Here is a 20,762-nt window from a genome sequence, read left to right on the forward strand (position 1 = left end):
TATTTCGGAGGTGCCATTTTTTCAGATATTATTTTAGTGCATATATTTGGGCACGACGGTGTCCTGTCCCGTCTTATGTCTAGTACTCTAGTAGAGGCTCGTAGATACGTATGTGTGGGTAGTAGATGTCTCATGATGACTACATTGTATATTCTTGCATATTGTTTTTGCAGCCGTGAGGGCTTATGTATATATATATATATATATATATATATATATTGCTTTGAAGAGTATATGTGTTCAAGTGGGATATGATGATTACCATAATGAGTGGTGCTGGGTAGTCAGCTCCGGGTACCCGTCATGGCCCCCTAGTCGGGTCGTGACACCTCTGTGGACATCCCATCGTATCATATCAGCCTCTGTGGGCATAATCATCATCATATAACCAGCTGATCAGGTGGTAGTGCGTATATAACGCCATAACCTTTCCCATAACCCATATAGATATCATATAAGTATACGCTTATATAACTCCCGTGTGGTCTATATATATATATATAGACATCCTGAATCTATTGGAGTGAGATAAAGTAGTTGCACCTCTGATTAACATTATGGAATTAACATCATTAATAGGACTTACATCTAATTATCAATAAACCATATGATAGAATCAATGTCATAACATAGAGGGCAAGCTACATAAGCTTCTAGCATTTCTAGGAATAGAGTTATTATGAATATCGTTCGTTTAAGTTTTGATTCATTTTGGTCATGCCAAAAGAAGGAAGGTTAGCCTTAGCATACCTCAAGTCATTAACACAATCCCACAACGAACTCGTCGTACTAGTACTCCAATCCTATAACAAAGGAATGCATATATGAACTTAGATGACGCTAATTTATCACATATATCAAACTATAAATCAATTCTAAAATGAAATGGGCAGCATTTTCCCTATTCTTTAATCTCTACAACACATCCAGCAGACAACAACAACCTCATATAAATTTCTTTAAACTCGCATCATCAACATCCAAAGATATACATCAAAACAACCCAATATACGCTTCGTATACGATACTTTATACACTTTCTTCTTCCAAATATCTCAAGTATATCAACATCAACACAACTATAACATCAACTACCATCCATACATAAATAATTTAGTTCAATAACACAGCAACAATATGGCCAAAACAGATTACAAATCCTACATGATCTTCATCATATATTAGAACCTTTTCCCACAACTTTCTACCTTCAACCATTTGTATAAACATCGAACAAACTCATAAACATGGAAATAAGGTGAAATATTACCTCAAGAACTCAAGAACACTTCAACTCCAAGATTACTTCACTATGAAGTATCCTCCAAAGCTACTACCCAAGGAGGAACTAAGCCTAAACAACAATCTGGAAACATTCGACACTTAATTCTCAATACTAATCCTTGATTTCAATTGGAAGGTTGATTAATTATATTGGAGATGGTTTTCATATCTATTATGGACTTGGGGAAACGTTAAAATAAGGTTAAAACGAATAAGGGTCGAGATATATACAAAAAGAGGCTGCCACCGCCAATGAAATACGATCTATACTTGAAATCGTATATTTTTGTAGGGGCCATACATTGGTTTGTACTTCTCGGATTTGCTATCAGTCAGTTGCATTGGAAATAAAACTCTCGGAACTTGAATTTACATGGGTTATGCATTCCGTAACTCCTCATATGTTAGGAGATATACCTCCCTAAAGTTGGACAAAAAATCCTGTCCAGAATTCTACCAAATTTTCCCAAAGTTTCGAGAAAATTAATTTCTTCGATTCGCTTGATCCCGGAACTTTTAGATACTTGCTTTACACTTGTTAAAAGGCTTCCTTAACCTTATAAGGATTCCATGAACGCTTCGGGCTTACGTTAGTTTACTTATGACACAAACGACGCGAAAATTTGCGAGGTGTAACATGGGACTTGTTCTCTCTTGCCTTAGGATGATTTTTTGTGATTAAGGTGTTAGGGAACTAAACCCCAAGCTTAAATATAAGAGAAAGTGAAAATTTGACTTTCGACCCAAAAATCTGACCCATGCGCGTTGGGCCAGCGTCGCATGCCCAACATGGTGTCTCACTCAGTCTTTGGTCAAAGAGCAGGTTTTCCCGCTATAGGCCCACGACGTGTGGCCAACGAGCACACACCCTTTGCGCGTCGCGTGGCCAACGCTGGTGGCCTGCCACTCTGAGCGTTTTTGTGATGCTCATAACGTTTTGCTCCGATATTCGTTCAGCCTGATATTTATATAGATGAAAAGGTATTTCCACGCACTACAACTATTATTTAGGGCACTTTTCCAAATTCCCAACTAATCAAGGGGTTATGGTTGCCCAAAGTAGGCCCCCCGACCACTTTCAGAAAAATGGGAAACCTTCTAAATTTCATTTTACTCTCTTAATACTATTCATATATTATTCTTAGGACCCGAGATGTTACATTATCTACCCCTTGAGATCATTGGTCCTCGAATGATTGTCTTGGCAATAATTGTAACTAATTCTAAGATTCTATGAAAACTTCGGCAGAGTTTACTCTGTAACTAAGATACCTGAAATAGACTAGCTGAGACACGTGATCACTGAACTGACATGAACACATGCTTATTGAACTGAATGAATACATGATTACTGAACTGACATGAACACATACTTATTGAACTGAATGAATACATGATTACTGAACTACTGAGATACTGAACTGAATGATTACTAAACTGACTAAATACATAGTTGACTGAATACTGGACTAACTGAATACCGAAAGACATGAAGATTATATTATAAGGTCTGAATGAAAAGGTTAATTACCTTCAACATTTTTTGCGTGCTCTTCAAAGAGATGGGGCTATCTGGACATCATGTGCTCTTCGGCTTCCCACGTAGCTTCTTCAACTTTTGATTTCTCCATAGTACTTTCACTGAAGCAATATTCTTAGTTCTTAACTTGCAAACTTGACGATCAAGGATAGCCACTGGAATCTCTTCGTAAGACAGACTATCTTCAACCCACGGATTTCTGTGGGGACAACCAGAGATGGGTCTCCCATGAACTTGTCTCAAAATGGGCAAATGTTGTTTCTCTTAAAGAAGTAAAGAAGGAGAATGTGACAAACTTCATCCGAGTCAATATTATCTATCATTTCGGCTTTCCTCGGTATATATTGACAGACAACGGTAAGTCATTTGATAACAAGTTGATGACTAAGATTTGTGACCTTTTTGGCTTCAAGCAACGTAATTCCTCTATGTATTATATTGCTGCCAATGGCCTCGCTGAAGCATTTAATAAGACACTCTGCAACTTGTTGAAGAAAGTTGTCTCCAAGTCTGAGAGAGATCGGCATGAAAGAATGGAAGAAGCTCTTTGGGCATATAGGACGACCCATCACACACCGACGCAAGCGACTCCTTATTCTCTTTTTTATGGAGTTGAACCGGTCCTTCCACTTGAGCGTCAAATCCCATCATTGTGGCTTGCTATTCAAGAAAGACTCACTGATGAAGAGAATGCTAGGTTATGCCTTGAAGAATTGGAGGCTCTTGATGAAAAGAGGCTAGAAGCTCAACAAAGTCTGGAATGCTATCAAGCCCGTCTATCTCGATCTTTCAATAAGAGGGTTCGTGTTAGATGCTTCCAAGTGGAAGACCAAGTTCTTGTTGTAAGAAGGCCAATTATTACTTCTCGTCGATCTGGAAGCAAGTTTTCTGCTAAATAGGATGGGTCGTATGTTGTGCAAGAAGTATACTCAAGAGGCGCTTACAACTTGTTGACTCAAAAGGCTTGCGGATTGGGCCCATCAATGGGAAATTCATGAAGAGATACTATCCTTGAAGAAGAGAAAAAAAAATATGCTCCATAAGGCACGAGCATAAACTGCATGTAACTCTTGGCCTGCAAGAGTATAAATTGTGTACGGCCCCAAAAAAAAAGGTCTGCTAGGTTGAAAATCTCGAAAGAGGCAGCCTAGGCAAAAGTTAATGCAAAAAAAAAAAGTCAATTTTTTGAACTACGGTATGACTCGATCCTCTTTACCGAGGTACGTAGGCGCTTAGATTTTTATTCTAACTTTAGTCGCATGATTTTTTTTTTTTTTTTTTAAAAAAAAGGAAAGAAAAAAACTCAATTTTCTAAACAACGGTATGACTTGATCCTCTTGGCCGAGGTACATAGGTGCTTAGAGTATTATTCTAAGTTTAGTCTTATAAGTTAAAAAAAAAAATAGTACGGCGTTTTGTGAACGTCACATTAATTCTATCAAATAATAACGCCACTAAAGAAAAAAAGGAGTTTGTGTAGACGAATCAAATGTGAATTGTGCCTCTTTCTTTGGCATAGATATAGCAATTGTGCGATGAGTTCTGGAAGATCAAGTAGTGGGTGAGTTGCAAACTCCAAACTCAAGTTATGAACAAGCGTGCAAAATTATAGAGTCGAGCAAGGCAGAATCTGAGCTAACTTTGAAGAATGATATGTACAAATCCAGAAAGCTCTTGGCCGTGATTTTTATATTGATTGTAGGTTTTGAAGTTATCTATTCAATGAGACAAGAACCTCATGATTTTGAAGTTCCAACACCAAGATATGAATTTTCTTGGAAAAGCCGGGCGAATCTGTATTTGCCAGCATGCCGATATCTAAGGTGGATTTATGGAATTTATCTGGGATGATGCTGAAGGTATCCAACTTTGAATTTTGGATATGTCATAGATTTAGAAGTCTACTTTTCGTGGAATTTACGGTTCGCTATTTCGGCATTCCTACAACAAGATATAAATTTTTTGGTGAAGCCGCACGAATCTGAATCTGCCAGCGTGCTTATATCTAAGGCAGAATTCTGGAACGATTTAGAAGGTATCCAACTTTGAATTTTGGATATGTCTTAGATATAGAAGTCTAGGTTTTGCGAAATTTAACAGCTCGTAATTTCGGCATTCCTACATCAAAAAAATTTTTTTTTTTTGGTGAGGCAGTGCGAATCTAATCTGCCAGCGTGCCAATATCTAAGGCAGATTTCTGGAATTTATATGGGACTATTCTGAAGGTATCAAACTTTGAATTTTGGATATGTTTTAGATTTAGAAGTCTAGTTTTCGAAGAATTAAACGTCTCATGATTTCGACATTCCTACATCATGATATAAAATTTTTGGCACAAAGGCTCTTAGTTGATGAACAACGTTATGTTAAGAGGAAATGAGTGTGGCCTCTAAAATTCAAATCTTGATACCCTTGAGAACTTTGAGATATGAGAAACGCCATTTAAGAGAAATTTGATGGTATTAGTGTATAAAAATAGATATATCATTCTTGATGAAGTAAAAAAAGCAACCACAAAACATATCAAGGAGAATGTACAGTCTAAAACAAAATAAAAAGAGTCTTTATTTCTGATAATTACATCCACTAATCCAAAAAAAAAAAAAGCAGAGAGAGAAAGAGAGCCTTTGAAATACTTTCTATGGACTAATCTAAACACAATTTGTAATTGATTAAGTCATGGTGCATAGCTTCCAGGTGCTCCTTCTTCTGCTCTAAATCAATCGAGTCGTCGGCATTCGACAAGTCTACATCATGGCTTGCATCAAACTCCTTTCCAGCAGTCAAGGCTCTTAAATTAGCTTCTTCGACTTCCTTCTCGGTGGCTTCTAAGAGGACTTTAAGTTCTTCTTCTTTGTGCGCATTTTTTATATCTTCTCTTTCACCTCCTCTAGAGATTGACGGATAGACGAAGCTCTTTCAACCTTCTCGTGTTCTTTAAACATGGCATTTGAAAGATGTTCTCCAACTGCTATAAATAACTCTTTTCTGGCAGCTTCCACTCCTTATCATGTAGGTTTGATCGTGCCTTGTTGTACGAAGCGGCAAGCTCAAAAAACGACTTCAATAATTTCATCAAAGGGAAACATCCACGTCCTTCCATCCATATCCTTGAGAATCACTTGGATTTCCTCTTTAAGAGACGAAGCCTTGTCTACATCACTTCCAGAAAGCTTATCTCGAATCACAGCCCAAAGATTAGAAATAAACATTTGTCTGTAGTTCAAGACAACCTTTTTTCTATCAAATAAGGACACTGCAGCTGCTGGACATTTTTGCAAGTCATAACTCAACTTTTCTTTCACTTCATCACGAGAAATAGAAGTTTGCCCCTGTTCTGCCTTAGTTGTAGAAGATGATTTTATTGGGTCCGGACCAGAAACAGACTCACCACTCTCTGTTGACCTTCGTCGTTGTAATGGTCCAACACTATTTGGCTGTATAAAAAGGACAAATAATTAGTAAAAGTCACTATGGCATGTCTGGAAAACTAAAGTTTTTAAATCATACCTCTTTAATAAGAGCTGTCAAAGTCCTCGAAGGACTACTAACGCTGTCAGGAATCTCGACTACTGCTAAATCAGCATCTTCCAATTTTTCTGAACGTGACCTCACTTTCCTCCAACAACGATCTTCATGACTGCAATCACTCTCACCTTGAGACGATCTCTTATTAGAAGCTTGAGCAACTACACTTAACGAAAATGGGCTTTTGCCACCTTGGTCGCCTTGATCATGCACCTGTTCCGTTAGAGCTTTTATAAGTAATTGAGACCCCTTGCCTTTGCATTGCTCGATCAATATGACCTCCGGAAGGGAAGAATTATCATCCTTTGGGGCTGCAACGGTACATCCTTGATGTGTATCCTCCGAAAGCGCGTTAGAAATTGGCTCAGCTGCATCCACCAAATATTGGAAGTAGCTATCAAGAAAATTTCCATGCGTTTTCGACCACCAAGTCCTGTAGTCATCGGCAAAGAGTTTAAATTGTGCACTTGACTTCAAAAATGAGTCCAGTTTTCTCCTCGTTTTATCGTATTTTTTGATTTTGAAACCACTCCTTCAAACTAGCAAACTGAGTTGCATTGAGAACACAAATGTCTGTCTGGTATGTCCACCCACTAGACCTCATCGTCCAAAGTGCTTTTCTGAGAACTGTTGCTTCAATCAACTATAAAATAGAACAAATCATCACTTCAAGAGGGAAAAAAATGAAAACTTCAAATATCAGATAGAAGAATGTATCTTCCTTTGCCTCGTGGAACTAGTCGAAGTGTGCGCAAGTTGACGGTTATAAAAAAAATGTGTCTTCCTTTGGGTGAAGCTTGAAGTTTAAACTGAAATGTAACAACTAGAATTACATCTGGAAATCCTTCTGCTCTGTAACCTTGAACGCCAAAGAATTTGCTGCTGATAATATTGCAATGTCGACAATGTAAAACCTTAAATTTAGAGCAAAAATTTGCTCAATCACTAATTTACTTAGTCTCACACCTACATGAAATAGGGAAAAAGAATGAGGCACTGGAAAATTTTTGTTCAATAAACTTATAGTCATTGTTGAAAATCAGAATTGCTAGATTTCTTTCAATCTACCTAGGAGTGGGGCAAAGCTACCTGTACGGTGGTACTTGTGGTAATCGGAGATAGCAGGCATGCAGTGCAATTCTTTACTAAGCACCCTGGACCAGAGGCGAATCCAGGATTTTAAGGTTGTGGGTTCCCGAAAAAAAAAAAATTAAAACAACAACATACCTAGTGTAGTCCCACAAGTTTATCACAAAGATTCCGAAAAAAGAAACGAGAGAAGTAACCAATGTCATATGTTGTGAGGAGAATGCCTTTGTCCTGCATAAATGAAAAAAAAAAAAAAACTAACTAGAACTAGATCCAACAATCACAAGATCGAACAACAAGTCCCTTATACTAGCACTGAACAATTGACATTACAAAACAATACAAAGCTAAGATCTATCATAGCTTCCAGACGTACTAAAAAATTGAAATCCCTTATATAAATCAAAAGTAGCTAATCACATTATCATTACAATTGTACTCGACGAACAACCATCTTCTGAAAACAATCAATGATTGCTTCATTAGGTACACTTTCAAATACCTCATTCTCTATCTAACAAATCAAACAATCATTCAAAAATTCATCACCAATTCTACTACGCAAGTCATTTTTAATATACTTCATCGAAGAAAAAGCTCTTTCCATCAAGTTGCAAAAGAGACAGGTAATATTAAGCTCAACTTCACAAGCAAATAAACAAGTCTCCAAGTCTTGTGCAAATTTGTTTTAACCAATGTCTCTAAAAAAAGCGGTATTATGCCTTTGTTGCGATTGAAGATGAAATATGTTTGCCTCACTTTGGTTCTGGACTTTGGTATGGAGATTGGAGAAATAAACTTTATTTTTTAACCCTAGCTTTCTTGTTTCTCATTTGTTTTGGTTTTATATTTGATTTGAAATATTGGGATTTGGGTAAAAGTAATAATTTATTGGTTAGATATTTTTTTAGTTGACTTTGTAATTTGTTTTTTCTGAAAAAGAAAGAAGAAGAAAGGTATTTTGAAAAAGAAAGAAGAAGAAAGATGTTCTGGAAATTGGAAAAGAAAAAAGAACAAACGTGTGAAAAAGAAAGAAGAAGAAACGTGTTTTCTGGAAAAGGAAAAAAAAAAAAAAAAAAAAGGTGTTTTTAAAAAGAAAGAAGAAGAAACGTGTGAAAAAGAAAGAAGAAGAAGAAACGTGTTTTCTGGAAAAAAAAAAAGAAGAAAGGTGGGGTTACCTTTTGCTGGAAAAAAAAAAAGGAGAAGTAAATTTGAATTATAAAAAGTGAGTCCACTGGGAATCGATCCCACGTACCGCGGGACAAAATTCCCTTCAGGTCTCCCTTCTTTGCCAGTGAACCATCGGCTATACAATTGTGGGTTCCAAACTGATTATTGTTATAGTTCACTATAATTTTTAATATGATAATAAGACCTACATTAGCGGATGTGGGTTCCCGAGAACCCACACCCACCACTGTAGATCCGTCCCTGCCCTGGACACCATTATCATAAACAAATAGAATTGCTTAGATTTTCTTGTCCAGTGGTGTTCTCTTCTTTCTGTTCTGCACAACACAACTATGGCACCTTAATTGCATACTAGAAAAGTGAGAAAAACATTTATTCATAAATAGGCAATTGCTGAGGGACAAATTTGGAACTAGTGAGTGTGTGCTTCAAATTCCAAAACATACAACTAAGGTTCTAAGTACCAATAACATCCCTGATTCTTACGTTGAATGGAAAACGATGCAAGGGAGTCCTTGATTAGTACTCTCTGTAAACTTGACTTGACTTGCTCGCTAATTTAAACAGAGATAGGTAGATGTATGATTCAAATATAAGCCTCTTCTTTTTTTCTACTTTTTTTTTTTTTTTTTTTTTTTGATGATTCAAGTTTTCATTACTAGACAACACGTCCCTGTCAAAACTCAAAAGTATTTACTGGCTGTGTGCATGACTATCTCGAGACAACCATTGGCACTTATCATACTTTTGCCAGTTGTCTTTACAACACAGTATTTTCTGTTTACACCAAAACGGATAAATGAAATAAGGAAGATCATTTCATGCTTTCTACATCATTCCCATTACTGTGGTACATTCAATCTCTTGCATCAGATAAGAGACAATAGACTTCCTACTCTCTACAGTTTTCTCAACTCTTATTAGTACAAGGGGTTTAAAAAATGTGGATGAATTGGTATCACAAGAGGTGTGTCCGGATCACGACTTGAATTAGGTACCAATATATTATTAACCCAAAAAGTTTACTGGGGTATCTTTGTGGTCAAAATATTTGTAGAGAGCAGTAGGTCATCAGGAACAATTCATGATCTCTTTATAAGAACTTTAAAACTAACATATATAGATCTAAGAAACATTAACATGCTTATAATTTTTCTAAAGCTGTCAGTGAATATATCAGACCACTAGACCAAATGCTCGTGCTTTAATGGAGCGACGTGGACAATGGTGATTCATATAGCCAACCCGAACTTGTTTGGGATCAAGACATAGTTGTTGTCTATGAATATATCAATCAAGCTTTTAGTTTGGGTCTTTGTACATTTGTGTATACCAGTTTCTGAACACGTGCGTTGCACGTTTGTTTCATGTTAATAAGTACATAATTTTTAAAACAAAAGATATACAATATTAAAACATGTGTGTAGGTGAGAAATGAAATCTAAACCGGAAAAGTACAACTCAAATTGATGAACAATCAACCTATTCAAATAATTTGATTCTTGAATGCAAAATTATTAGATATCATCTGAACCTGCAAAATTGAACAACTAAATTTAGTTAGTATGTAGATCCAAATACATATATGGTTGTGATGCAAAAGTACTTAAAGTTTAACAATGACGAATATTTTTAAAATGCGATGGGAGCAAATTTTAACATTGATGCTATTGAAATAATATTGGTGCTAACTATATCTGACAGTCTTTCAAACACTCGCTTTTGCTATACCTTCAAATGATTAAAAAAGGGTCAAAAATATCCCTCTACTTTGGGAAAAGGGATAAAAATATCCTCCGTTACGAATGTGGGTCAAAAATACCTCTCCCGCCATTAAAGTTTTCAAATATGTCCCTGTCTTAACGGAAATCCTCAAATCCTCCAAAATAACCCGATTTCATTTTTTAAGCCCACCCCATCATTAAACCCGACCCAAATTCGTGGTTGCCTAAACTTAAAGTTGCTCTCACATGAGTCTACACATCTAACGTCCATGAATGTGTTTCAGGAAGGAATAACAAACAACGTGTAAATTTATGATTGTTCTGCTTCTCGTGTCAAGTATTTCTGCTAGTCTACATGTATTGGAGTTATAGTCTACATAGTAGTCACTGTTTTCTCAATTTATCAATTCGAGAAGAGAGGATCAAGAAACTACGAAGAGAACTGGGTGAAAAGGGGTTGCAAATACCATCGAAGAAGCTGTTCTTATGGGTTCGAAGGCAGTAAAAAATGGCTAAGATTTTCTTAGGTGTTGTCATATCATTCACTTTGGTGGTGATTCTCCAGTTGTTCATCCGAAAACATAATCACTTCTTCGTTTTGGCAGAGTTGGTTCATTTCATTGGACTCTTATGTTTGATTTACAAGTTGTCTACCCTCGGGACTTTCTAGGGTTTTTTATTTAATTGGGTCGGGCATAATGATGGAGCGAGTTTAAAAAATTAAATCGGGTTATTTTGGGGGATTTGGGGATTTCCGTTAAGACAGGGGTATATTTGAAAACTTTAATGACGGGAGGGGTATTTTTGACCCAAATTCGTAACGGAGGACATTTTTAGCCCTTTTCCCAAAGTAGAGGGGTATTTTTGACCCTTTTCCCTTAAAAAAGAAAATAAAAAAGATGCATAGAACGATGTCTTGTAAAAGGACCAAAATTATATCTTATCCATAAATACAAGCCCCTAAATAGCAAGCAATAAGCAAAGTTAAACTTGTCTAACAGGGAAAAAATAGATTAACCTAAGTCAAAACATGTCAAACAAGAAGACAAGCAGTAGATTTTTCTGGAATAAGAAAATTCTTACGGAAAATAATAAGAAAAGGGATAAAATGATGAACTGGTTTTTCTTTGTGCTGTGTAGCTAAATAAAGAAACAAAGAATATGAAATGGCTATTGGAAGCTCAAAAGAACAAAAAAATAAAAACTGAGAAATTAAAGACTTAACATTATAAATAGTAATATAAACGCTTTGCATCGTAACAGTCCAACAATAAATACGGCTGGTAGATGAGCAATTTTCTTCATGTAACAGTTTTTGTTGAAATTATTTATTTAATAGAAGACCTATTTTTGTAAAGGGAAAAATGGTCAATCAAATGTTAATGGGCATTTTCTAATTCAACTTTAACCTCAGGAGCTTCCCACTTTTAATAATATATGATGATGATGTTGATGATGTACTAGGAATATGGATCTACAACAGTACAACACATAACTTCAACTCTGCAAGCAAGTAGTACCTTGAAAGTTTTCATGTCCAAAATCGCCGGAAACTTGCATACGGTGCTCTGGCAGCACCAGGACCTTCATCCCACATTCAATTGTTTTGTCATCAATGTGAAGATAAAATAACATGACATGTTATAGAACCAGAAGAATTCACTCTTCGTGCTTGCAGCGCTCACAAATGTGTTAGGCAGAGCTGCTTCTGCAGTGCCAGTGCAAACGTTGAGTTTCAGATTTGTAAAGCTCTTAACTGTGCCTCTAGCTGGGGATGGTGAACCTTGTATGCAATTCCAGCTTGGCCTTGAAAGTGAAGAAAACTTATGGAGGTGAAATCTTCTAGTTCAGACCCTCAACCTGAACATCACTCCTATTGCTGCAGTAGCATCACGAGTGTAAATTAGTGCTTGGATCAATAGCAGAATGGGAAGGAAGCATCCGGAATTCTCTGGAATACGTAAACTAGATTCACCAATAATCTCTACATGAGCACTGGTAGTCCTTGAAAGAATGAAATCGGTTGTTATCTCTTACAATAATTTCTCTACCAGTAATGCCCGAGATGAACTTTATTGCACTATGGCAATCCACACAAACCCTCAGGTTTTTTGTTATCCTTATTGGGACTCCAGGAGGGATAGCAATGAGACCAAATGCAAGTGCAATCTTCTCACTGTGGTACCAAACTTCCGATTCCTTTTCTTCCTCCTCTAAGTCGTATAGCGCGAAATTCGTGTCAGCAGTATAACCTGCTGCTTTCATATCTCTCTTTAACTTGGCCAGCATTGCTTGAATCTCTGGGTATCTCTCATGAGTTGTATCCTTTGCTTGGAAAATATGGGTAGAATTCTTTGCAGATATCCAACTGAATCCGGCCCCTTTCTTGATGCCAACATCTTTCATCTCCTTCCTGACGAGATTAGCTTCATCCCACCTGCAGTTACCCTGTTATGATAAATAGGTATTGGAGAAAGGCAAACTTATATACCAATGACCATCAACAACCACTCAACTTGCATTCTACAGATATAAGTGCCAGTTTGTCCAAAGGAACAAGCATGATCCCCTACCCCCCTCCTTCCAAGCTAAAGTTAATAGAAAAATACTATTAATGGAATTGTGACAAATATTGTGAACGTCCCAAAATAGAATGAGTTGCATACAGATGAGGAAAGAGGAAGAAACATTTGATAAATTCAGCTGTAGTAGTAACGCAAAAAAAAAGAACTTTACATTTGGTCCTTCAAGGGGTTAGAGTAAGCCTTCACAATTTAAAATTTCATACAATGTTTCTGCATGTATCTACAGTTACATGTAGCAGTACTTATATTGTCAAAATACGTTTACTTAGAAAGCATCAAAACAAAATGAGCATAGATTAACAGGGCCTCTGCTCTCCTGGAGTAGCTTCACAGTTAGTATAGTTGGACCATGTGACAAGATAACAAGAATGTCTAAGATAAGATTAAACAATTAAAGTGACTGGTCAGAGACAGAATTAAAGAACAAAGCATTAAGGAGGAGCTTTCAAAGTCAGTATCTATACACATATTAACTTAGCCAAAAAGAAACAAAGAACTTAAGGTCACCTTCCAGCAGCTGCAAACATATTAGAAAGAATGACATGGTTTCCAGAGTCTTTTGGATCAAGTCGAAACAAATTGCCAGCTGCAACCTTCCCTAGTTCAGGTTTTCCATAAACCTTGCAAGCCCCTAAAAGAGCTCCCCAGACTGAAACTGTAGGCGGAACAGGCATTTGCTTGATAAAGTCATATGCGCGCTCCACCCAACCAGCCCTTCCAAGCATGTCCACAGCACATGCATAATGTTCTGGCCCTGGTTCAATCCCGTACTTCTTACGCATAGATTCAAAGATATCCATGCCTATTTTAACAGCTCCAGCCCTACTACAAGCTGTCAATACAGAAACAAACGTCACATAATTAGGCACCACATTATGTCTTCCACTTGTCATCTCCTCAAACAAATTCAATGCCATGTCCGCGCGCCCTTGATGAGCATAACCACCCATTATCGCATTCCAAGTTATCAAATTCCTCTCAGGCATTTCATAAAAAGCGCTCTCACAATCTTCTATGCTACCACATTTCCCATACATGTCAACAAGTGCACTGCCAACAAATACATTACTCTCGATACAAGCCTTTACTGCAAGACCATGAATAGACCTCCCCAGCTCAAGCACCGCCATTCCTGCACAAGCACTAAGCACACTTGAAATCATGAATTCAGTTGGATTAATACGTTCCTTCCTTGCCTTAAGAAACACCATAAAAGCCTTCTCCCATATATCATTCTGTTCATACACAGCCAACATAGTGCACCACGATACACCATTACGCGCACTCATCTCATCAAAAACCATCTCCGAATACTCCACCTCACGACATTTCCCATAAAAATCAATCAATCCATTTAAAACAGATACATCTGATCCAAACCCAAGTCGAATCACATAACCATGCAACTGCCGCCCAAGCATCAAACACAAACCATCCGAGCAAGCATTCAAAAACACGCAAAAAGTAATGGAATTAGGTTTCTCTTCACCCACTCGTAAGAGCTCAACAAATTTCAAACCCGCATCGTACGGCCTCCCATCAAGCACAGAATTAGAAATACAGGCATTCCAGGTCGCGATATTCCTCTGAGGCATTTCATCAAACACCTTGTCCGCATAACACCGTAAACCCGTTTTCCCATACATATCAAAAGCGCTACACCCAACAAACACGTCATTAACGAAGCTAGTCTTAATTGCGAGTGCATGAAGCTGTTGTCCTATTACAGGGGAATGCAAGAATGCTGCAGCTTTAAAAAGGCAAGGGAAAGTGAAGTCATTGGGTTGAATAGAGTCACGGCGCATGTTAGAGAAATGTGAGAGGGCAGATGTGAAATGACCATTTTGGACAGAGCCGGAGATGAGAGAGGTCCACGTGACGACGGAACGACAAGGGTACGGGATGAGGGAAAGAAGGAGCTGAGCTGAATTGGGAGAGTCGAGTTTGGAGTAGAGGTTGATGAGATGGTTAGAGAGGAAAGGTGGGAAAGGGGGTGAAATTGTTCTGATGATGTGACCGTGAACAGCTCGACCCAGTAGAAGGGATTTAGTTGATACGGCTGATTCAATCAGCGATCCAAGAGCGTTGGCGCTGAGAAAGGGCATGGATTCCCTGCACCAATGTTTCGTGGAAGATTTAAGTTGTGGTGACAAAAAAGTGTGATAATTAGAAATGGTGACAAGTTTGACCGTAGCCAAGGTCAAACTTGTCTTAAAAATGTGATTAACTTAAATTGGGACTCAATTACAATTTTTAAAACTTATAATCTTTTACAAAATACACAAAAACCCATACACATTATACAAAAACTTCTTCCAACCCACACACATTATACAAAAACTCTTTCCAACCCCAACCCACTTCCCCCACGACCCACTTCGTTTTATTTCAAAAAAAAAAAAAAAGCAAAAGCTGATTCATTCTTCGATTCATCTCTCTCTCTCTCTCTCAATTTTCTTTTCAAAACCGTGATCACCATTGTTGTTGCTCGTTCCTCTCTCTCCATTGTTCTTTGTCCGCTCATTTTTCTCTCTCTCATTGTTGTTGCTTGTCTATTCATTCTCAGGTAAACTTTTTTTTTTCACTTGGTTCAAAAGTTAGGGTTTTGAAATCAGAGTATGAAAATGATGATTTTGGTTAGAGAAGATGAAGAAGAGCATGGATTTTTCTTGAATGTTGTTTGTTTTGTTGTAGTTTCGTGTATTTGTTGCACTTGTTGGGGTTTGTGAGTTTGTAAATAGTGGTTGTAGTTGTGAAATTATGGTATTTGGTGTCTTTTTTTTGTTCTTTTTCTCCTTGTTATTTCGAAAAAAAAAGGCTTGCAATTTTGTTGATATTTTCCAACAATCGAGGTTACTGTTGCGGCAAATTCGGACTTGTTTGACAATTGCAAACATCTCGAGGTTGTATGGTTTTGGTGTATTTTGTTTAAGTTGTGAGTGAGATTTGTGATGGTTGTGTGTTTGTAGTGAAATATAGATGTTTTGCGGTTAAATTTAGATGTTTTTTGCGTTGTTGTTGTTGTCATGCTATGGTTTAGGAAAAGGTTTGATTTTATCCAACAAATTTTGGATAAAATCAAAACAATTGTTGAGGTTTTTGCGGAATCAAGCAGCTTGTTGTAGCATATTAACAAGCATTGTAAAAAATCAAAACGATTGCTAAGCTATTGCAAGCAAGTTTTTCTATTTCCAACAGTTAAGATTCAACCGCAACAAGTAATAAGTTGTTGCAACAACTTCGTATTTTGTTGCAACATATTATTAATGTGTTGCAACAACCGATTACTTGTTGCAACATATTCCTTTTCCTTTTTACTTTGAATGTTGCACTAACCAATTAAAACTTTTTTCTATCTCTTGTGTGTAGATAAAATGTCTCCGTTAAAAGAAAAGGAGAGAAACCAACGAGGGAGAAAGTAGTAAAAGAGCTAAGGTGCAAACACCATTAGATAAACTTGTATCGCTATTTGTCAATCAACAAATGAGGAAAGATTTAGTGAAACCGGGGCTTCGAAGAGAGGAAACCCACGAAACCTCCGTTGGGCATGAAGAAGAAAGTGGTAAAAATGAACAAAGTGAAGAAACTAGAGAAGAAAGTGAAAAAGATGATGAAAAATACTGCTGAAGGAGATGAAGAAAATGAAGAAAATCTTTGAAGGAGATGAAGAAAAAGGATGAAAAAAAGAAGTAAGTGAAGAAGAAGGAGATGAAGGGGATGAAGGAGGTGAAGAAGAAGTAGAAGCGAAAATGGTAATGAAGAAGAAGAAGAAGAATCAACGGATCGGATCTTGGGCGAGTTAAGAAGAAAAAGGAAACATAATGTGGATGCCAATCTTGTTGAGTCTTCTATTATTGCCATAGATCCCAATAGACCTTCGATTGAGGAGGTCGTCAAGAGTTTCGAAGATTGAAAAGTACGGCGTGACGATGCCGGCTGAATGAAAAAAAGGATTTGTCTCGGTGATTTTGTGGTTAGATCAACCATGGGCAAGGGCTTTGACACTTTCGGGGGCATTCTCCGGCAAGCAGGGGGTTGGAGAATTTCTTTAGGGCTACCGCTTTGGGCTCTATTTAGATTTGCTGAAGATACTAGTGCTCGATTTCAAATGACAATGGTTTCGAGCTTTTGAAGCGTAAGATTATTTGTGATAGAAAGGATGAGATTTGGATCAATTATGTGGCATCTTAGGTTTGCTTTGGCATGAAGGAGTTTGCCATAGTTACTTAGGATTGAGATGTTATCCTTATGAGCCTCTTCCTCTTGTTGTATTAACCAAGCCAGCCCGGACGCCCAAGGCAGACAAGAAAGCGAAAGGTTCCAAAGCTAAGAATAATGTCTCTTTGGTAAACTTAGTGGGAAGGAGCTACACTTCAAAGAAATTATTGCAAGACTTGGAGTCCAAAACTTTCTCAAAAAGCACAAGGAGGCACCGTGCTTAGTCCGGTTTGTGCATAATGTTCTTTGGGCAAGAGACGTAAACTACAACGTACCGCCCGGATTGATTAAACTTCTCGAGGACTATGATGCCTTCAACAACTATGCACAGGGTTTTCAAAGCTTTAGCTTGACTATTGAATATTTGATGAAGGATTTGAAGCCAACGGGGAAGACACAAAACCTATATGGCTTCCCTTGGGCTTTCATGGTAAATTTTCTTCAATGTTTTATCTTTTTTTTTTTTAGTATTTCAATCACTATTTTGATTTTTTATGGCATCTTTTTTTCTAGGCTTGGGCATTTGAAGCCATTCCTCACCTCAGGCATCAAGTCAAGGAATACTCTGAAGAAGTTACCTATCCAAGAATTCTTAGATGGCTCACTGCCAGGAACAACACAAAATTGAGTGTTGACCTTTTCAACCCCCCCAAGGAAGGCGTAGCATTAGAACACAACATGATGACTAGTTGTTGCAACAACTTTTATAATCTGCTACAACAACACATTTATCTGTTGCAACAAGTTATGCATCTGTTGGACAATGTCCAACAGATAATTAACTTTGTTGCAACAAGTTACCCAACGATGAATGCGTTATAACATGCAACTAGTTTTTTACAACGATGAATAACTTTCTTTGAAACAAGTTACCCATCCGTTTGGAAAATGTCCAACAGATGATAAACCAAACAACAAGTTGACAATCATTGGACAATTTCCAACAAGTACCACAAGTTGTTGCAACATATCACTTTATTTACTAATTTGATAACTTCAATCATTACGGTAAGTTTTTACAACAAGTACAATAATGTTGCAACAAATTACTAATCTACGTTGTATAATATCCAACATATGAGAAACTCCGCCGCAACAAGTTACCCATCCGTTGGAAATTTTTCAACGAGATGAGATACCCGCCGCAACAAGTTACCTATCATTGGACATTGCCCAACAGATGTGTAACCTTTGCAACAACTTTTAACTTGTTTTAAATAGGTTTTGCTTTTTATGATTTAGAACCATTATGATATATCTACTTTTTTGTTGTAGGTTGTGAACCCATGGCTTGTTCCAACAATAAGAGAGTTGGAGATGCCATGCCTTGTCACCTTTGTGCCCATAGAATACGTGCTGTGGTCGATTAATGGGTTCAAAGGGGAATTAAACTGAGTGACAGCCATCACTAGGGTTGATAATGTTATAGCTGGTGGTGGTGGTGATGTTGCTGGTGGTGATGTTGTTGTTGGTGCTGGTGGTGATGTTGCTGTTGATGCTGTTGGTGGTGCTGATGCTGTTGGTGGTGGTGTTCAGCCTGTTGATGTTGTTGGTGGTGGTGGTGGTGATGATGTCCCAGCAAGTATTGCTGGGGAAAAATTAAGAGATGATGATGCTAATATTGGTGGATTTACCCCAGTTCCCGGATTTGGTGGTAATTTTAGTAGTGGTGGATTGAGTGGTAGAAGATTTGTTGATGTTGGTGTCGGTACTTCTAAGGTCCCTTCATGTGCTTGTGAGTGCACCACTTGCAAGGACACAATGGATAATTTGATTAGAAAGGTGGAGGAATTGGTGCGGAGCCCAAGAAGCCACAAACACTTCTATACGGAGGTTGATATCCAAGAGGGGTATCAAACCATCAAAGAATCTTTCCTCACCTTATACTCACCCCATGCTCGGAGGAGGGGCAAAGCAATTGCCAAGGCACTTGCATCGCTTAGATCAAGAAGATCTGTTGCTACTCCTAGTAAGTCAATTGAGACTCCTCTTCTTGATGTTGGGCCAAAGTGCTAAAAAAGGTGGACATTTTCAAGCTGTACATGCCCAAAGAAAGAAAAAGGTTGAGGCCGCAATCAAGTCCAAAAAGAGTGGGAGAACCATGTACTCAATGCATGAATTTGGAGCGAGCGGACTTGAAGGCTCGACAAGCATGGAAATATGGTGGGAGGATTGGGTAAGTTTCAATACTTGTATATATCTATCTAATTCGGTATGTTGTTGCAAAAAGTAGATAATGCTCCTTTATTTTGTTGAATGCGATACACCAAGTTAACTAGTTGGTGCAACAAGTAGATAATCTGTTGCAACAAGTTAATTAGCTGTGCAACAAGTAGATAATCTTGTTGCAACAAGTTAACTAGTGTTGCAACAAGTAGATAATCTGTTGCAACAAGTTAACTAGTCATTGCAACAGTTCCTTTATTTTGTTGAATCATTTGCACCAAGTAACTAACATTTTACTACTTTTACTTTAGTATGTAGATGAAGTCCTGCTTCTAATGCGTATGAGGCAAATCAATTTCCCCGAGTACTATGATTCTACGACATAATCTGGACCTCAACTTTTATAACAACATGTCCAAGAGGTACGCGAGAATTGACAAAAGAGAGTACGGTTCCAAATGCCGTGTCTCGAAGGTTAGACTTGCTTGAATTCAAGTGGGATGATGATATGGTCGATTATTGTAGGGGTGTCGGACCCTACCCGGAGGCCACTCTTGGGCTGGTGCAAAGAGGGTTTTAACGGTGATGAATATTAATGCCACACATTTTGTCACTCTCGAGTTCATGATTGAAGAGGGAGTGGTAAATGTGTATATTTACTGAACGTTCTGTCTATGAAGAATCTAATTTCTTTTGTTTCATGGAGCCGGTAATGGAATTGTGGCCCAAGTTATTGCAACGAGTGGAATGTTCGCACACTTGCCTGCAAAGTTACTCAATGAATCTTGGGAATTCAATAGGCTACGAAATCTCCCCCGCAATATCACTTTGGTAAGGCATGTGGTTCGTGGTCAATTGCTTTTATGGAGGCTTTGCTTACCCGCACAACTGTGACAAAACCCGAAAGTCTAATCAGCGACAACTCTGTAGGGAGGATGCAATGGAGATGGGCATTAGGTGTCATTGAAAAGGTGTTGGAGCCCTAAGATGGGTTGATAAACAATTCATTGATTTTGCATTTTTGGAGCCAAAATGTGGCCATTGAACAATTTAAGTATATATTAGGAGTTTTTTTATGACATTGTGTAATTTAAGTATATATTAGGTGGTCAGTACTTTTCTAAGACATTTTGTTAAGTATATATTAGGTGTTCATTATTTAAGTTGTGTTCAATACATTATGTTCAGTGGTTTTGGTAGTTTTAAACAAGTCACAAAATCTAACGGTATTTGTTGAAGAAGGCTGCAAGGTAGCGACCGCCGTACATTCTGCAACATCTAATCGATGTTGAAGAAGTTGCAACAAGTTGATAATCTAGCAACAAGTTTGTCATCTGTGAATGAGTAAGTTGTTGCAACAAGTTTGTAAATTGTTGCAATGGTTCGGTTGTTGCAACATATGTTTGCGACAAATCTAGCGATGTTGAAGAAGTTGCA

General features: G+C 37.7%; 2 protein-coding genes across 5 annotated transcripts in view; one reads left to right on the forward strand and one right to left on the reverse strand.

The window, feature by feature from the left end:
- The window catches only part of LOC132033320 (pentatricopeptide repeat-containing protein At4g14850), a 77,229-nt gene extending 62,165 nt beyond the window's left edge, over positions 1-15,064 (reverse strand). Inside the window, exons 1-4 of one of the 4 annotated variants that reach the window (XM_059423272.1) lie at positions 13,449-15,064; positions 11,877-12,793; positions 6,335-6,995; positions 5,355-6,261 (exon numbers count right to left, since the gene is read on the reverse strand). In XM_059423272.1, the coding sequence (XP_059279255.1) occupies positions 12,328-12,793; positions 13,449-15,046 (2,064 nt within the window). In that variant the 5' untranslated portion in view covers positions 15,047-15,064 and the 3' untranslated portion in view covers positions 5,355-6,261; positions 6,335-6,995; positions 11,877-12,327. Of the gene's footprint in view, positions 1-5,354; positions 6,262-6,334; positions 6,996-8,930; positions 8,950-9,286; positions 10,167-10,733; positions 12,794-13,448 lie in introns of those variants that run through there. The other 3 variants (XM_059423292.1, XM_059423285.1, XM_059423279.1) reach the window with 3 other exon arrangements.
- Positions 2,847-3,723, forward strand: LOC132047394 (uncharacterized). Its single transcript, XM_059438445.1, has 2 exons — positions 2,847-2,867; positions 2,977-3,723. Exons 1-2 carry the CDS (start codon positions 2,847-2,849, stop codon positions 3,721-3,723), a joined length of 768 nt encoding a protein of 255 aa, XP_059294428.1.
- Positions 15,065-20,762: the final 5,698 nt, after the last annotated feature.

The sequence above is a fragment of the Lycium ferocissimum genome, chromosome 2 (assembly GCF_029784015.1).
Source record: "Lycium ferocissimum isolate CSIRO_LF1 chromosome 2, AGI_CSIRO_Lferr_CH_V1, whole genome shotgun sequence".
Classification (NCBI taxonomy): Eukaryota; Viridiplantae; Streptophyta; class Magnoliopsida; order Solanales; family Solanaceae; genus Lycium; species Lycium ferocissimum.

Coding starts and splice junctions, on each gene's coding strand:
- LOC132047394 (XM_059438445.1), top strand. CDS start 2,847: ATGGGGCTATCTGGACATCAT. Junction 2,868..2,976: donor TGGGGCTATCTGGACATCAT/GTGCTCTTCGGC, acceptor GATCAAGGATAG/CCACTGGAATCTCTTCGTAA.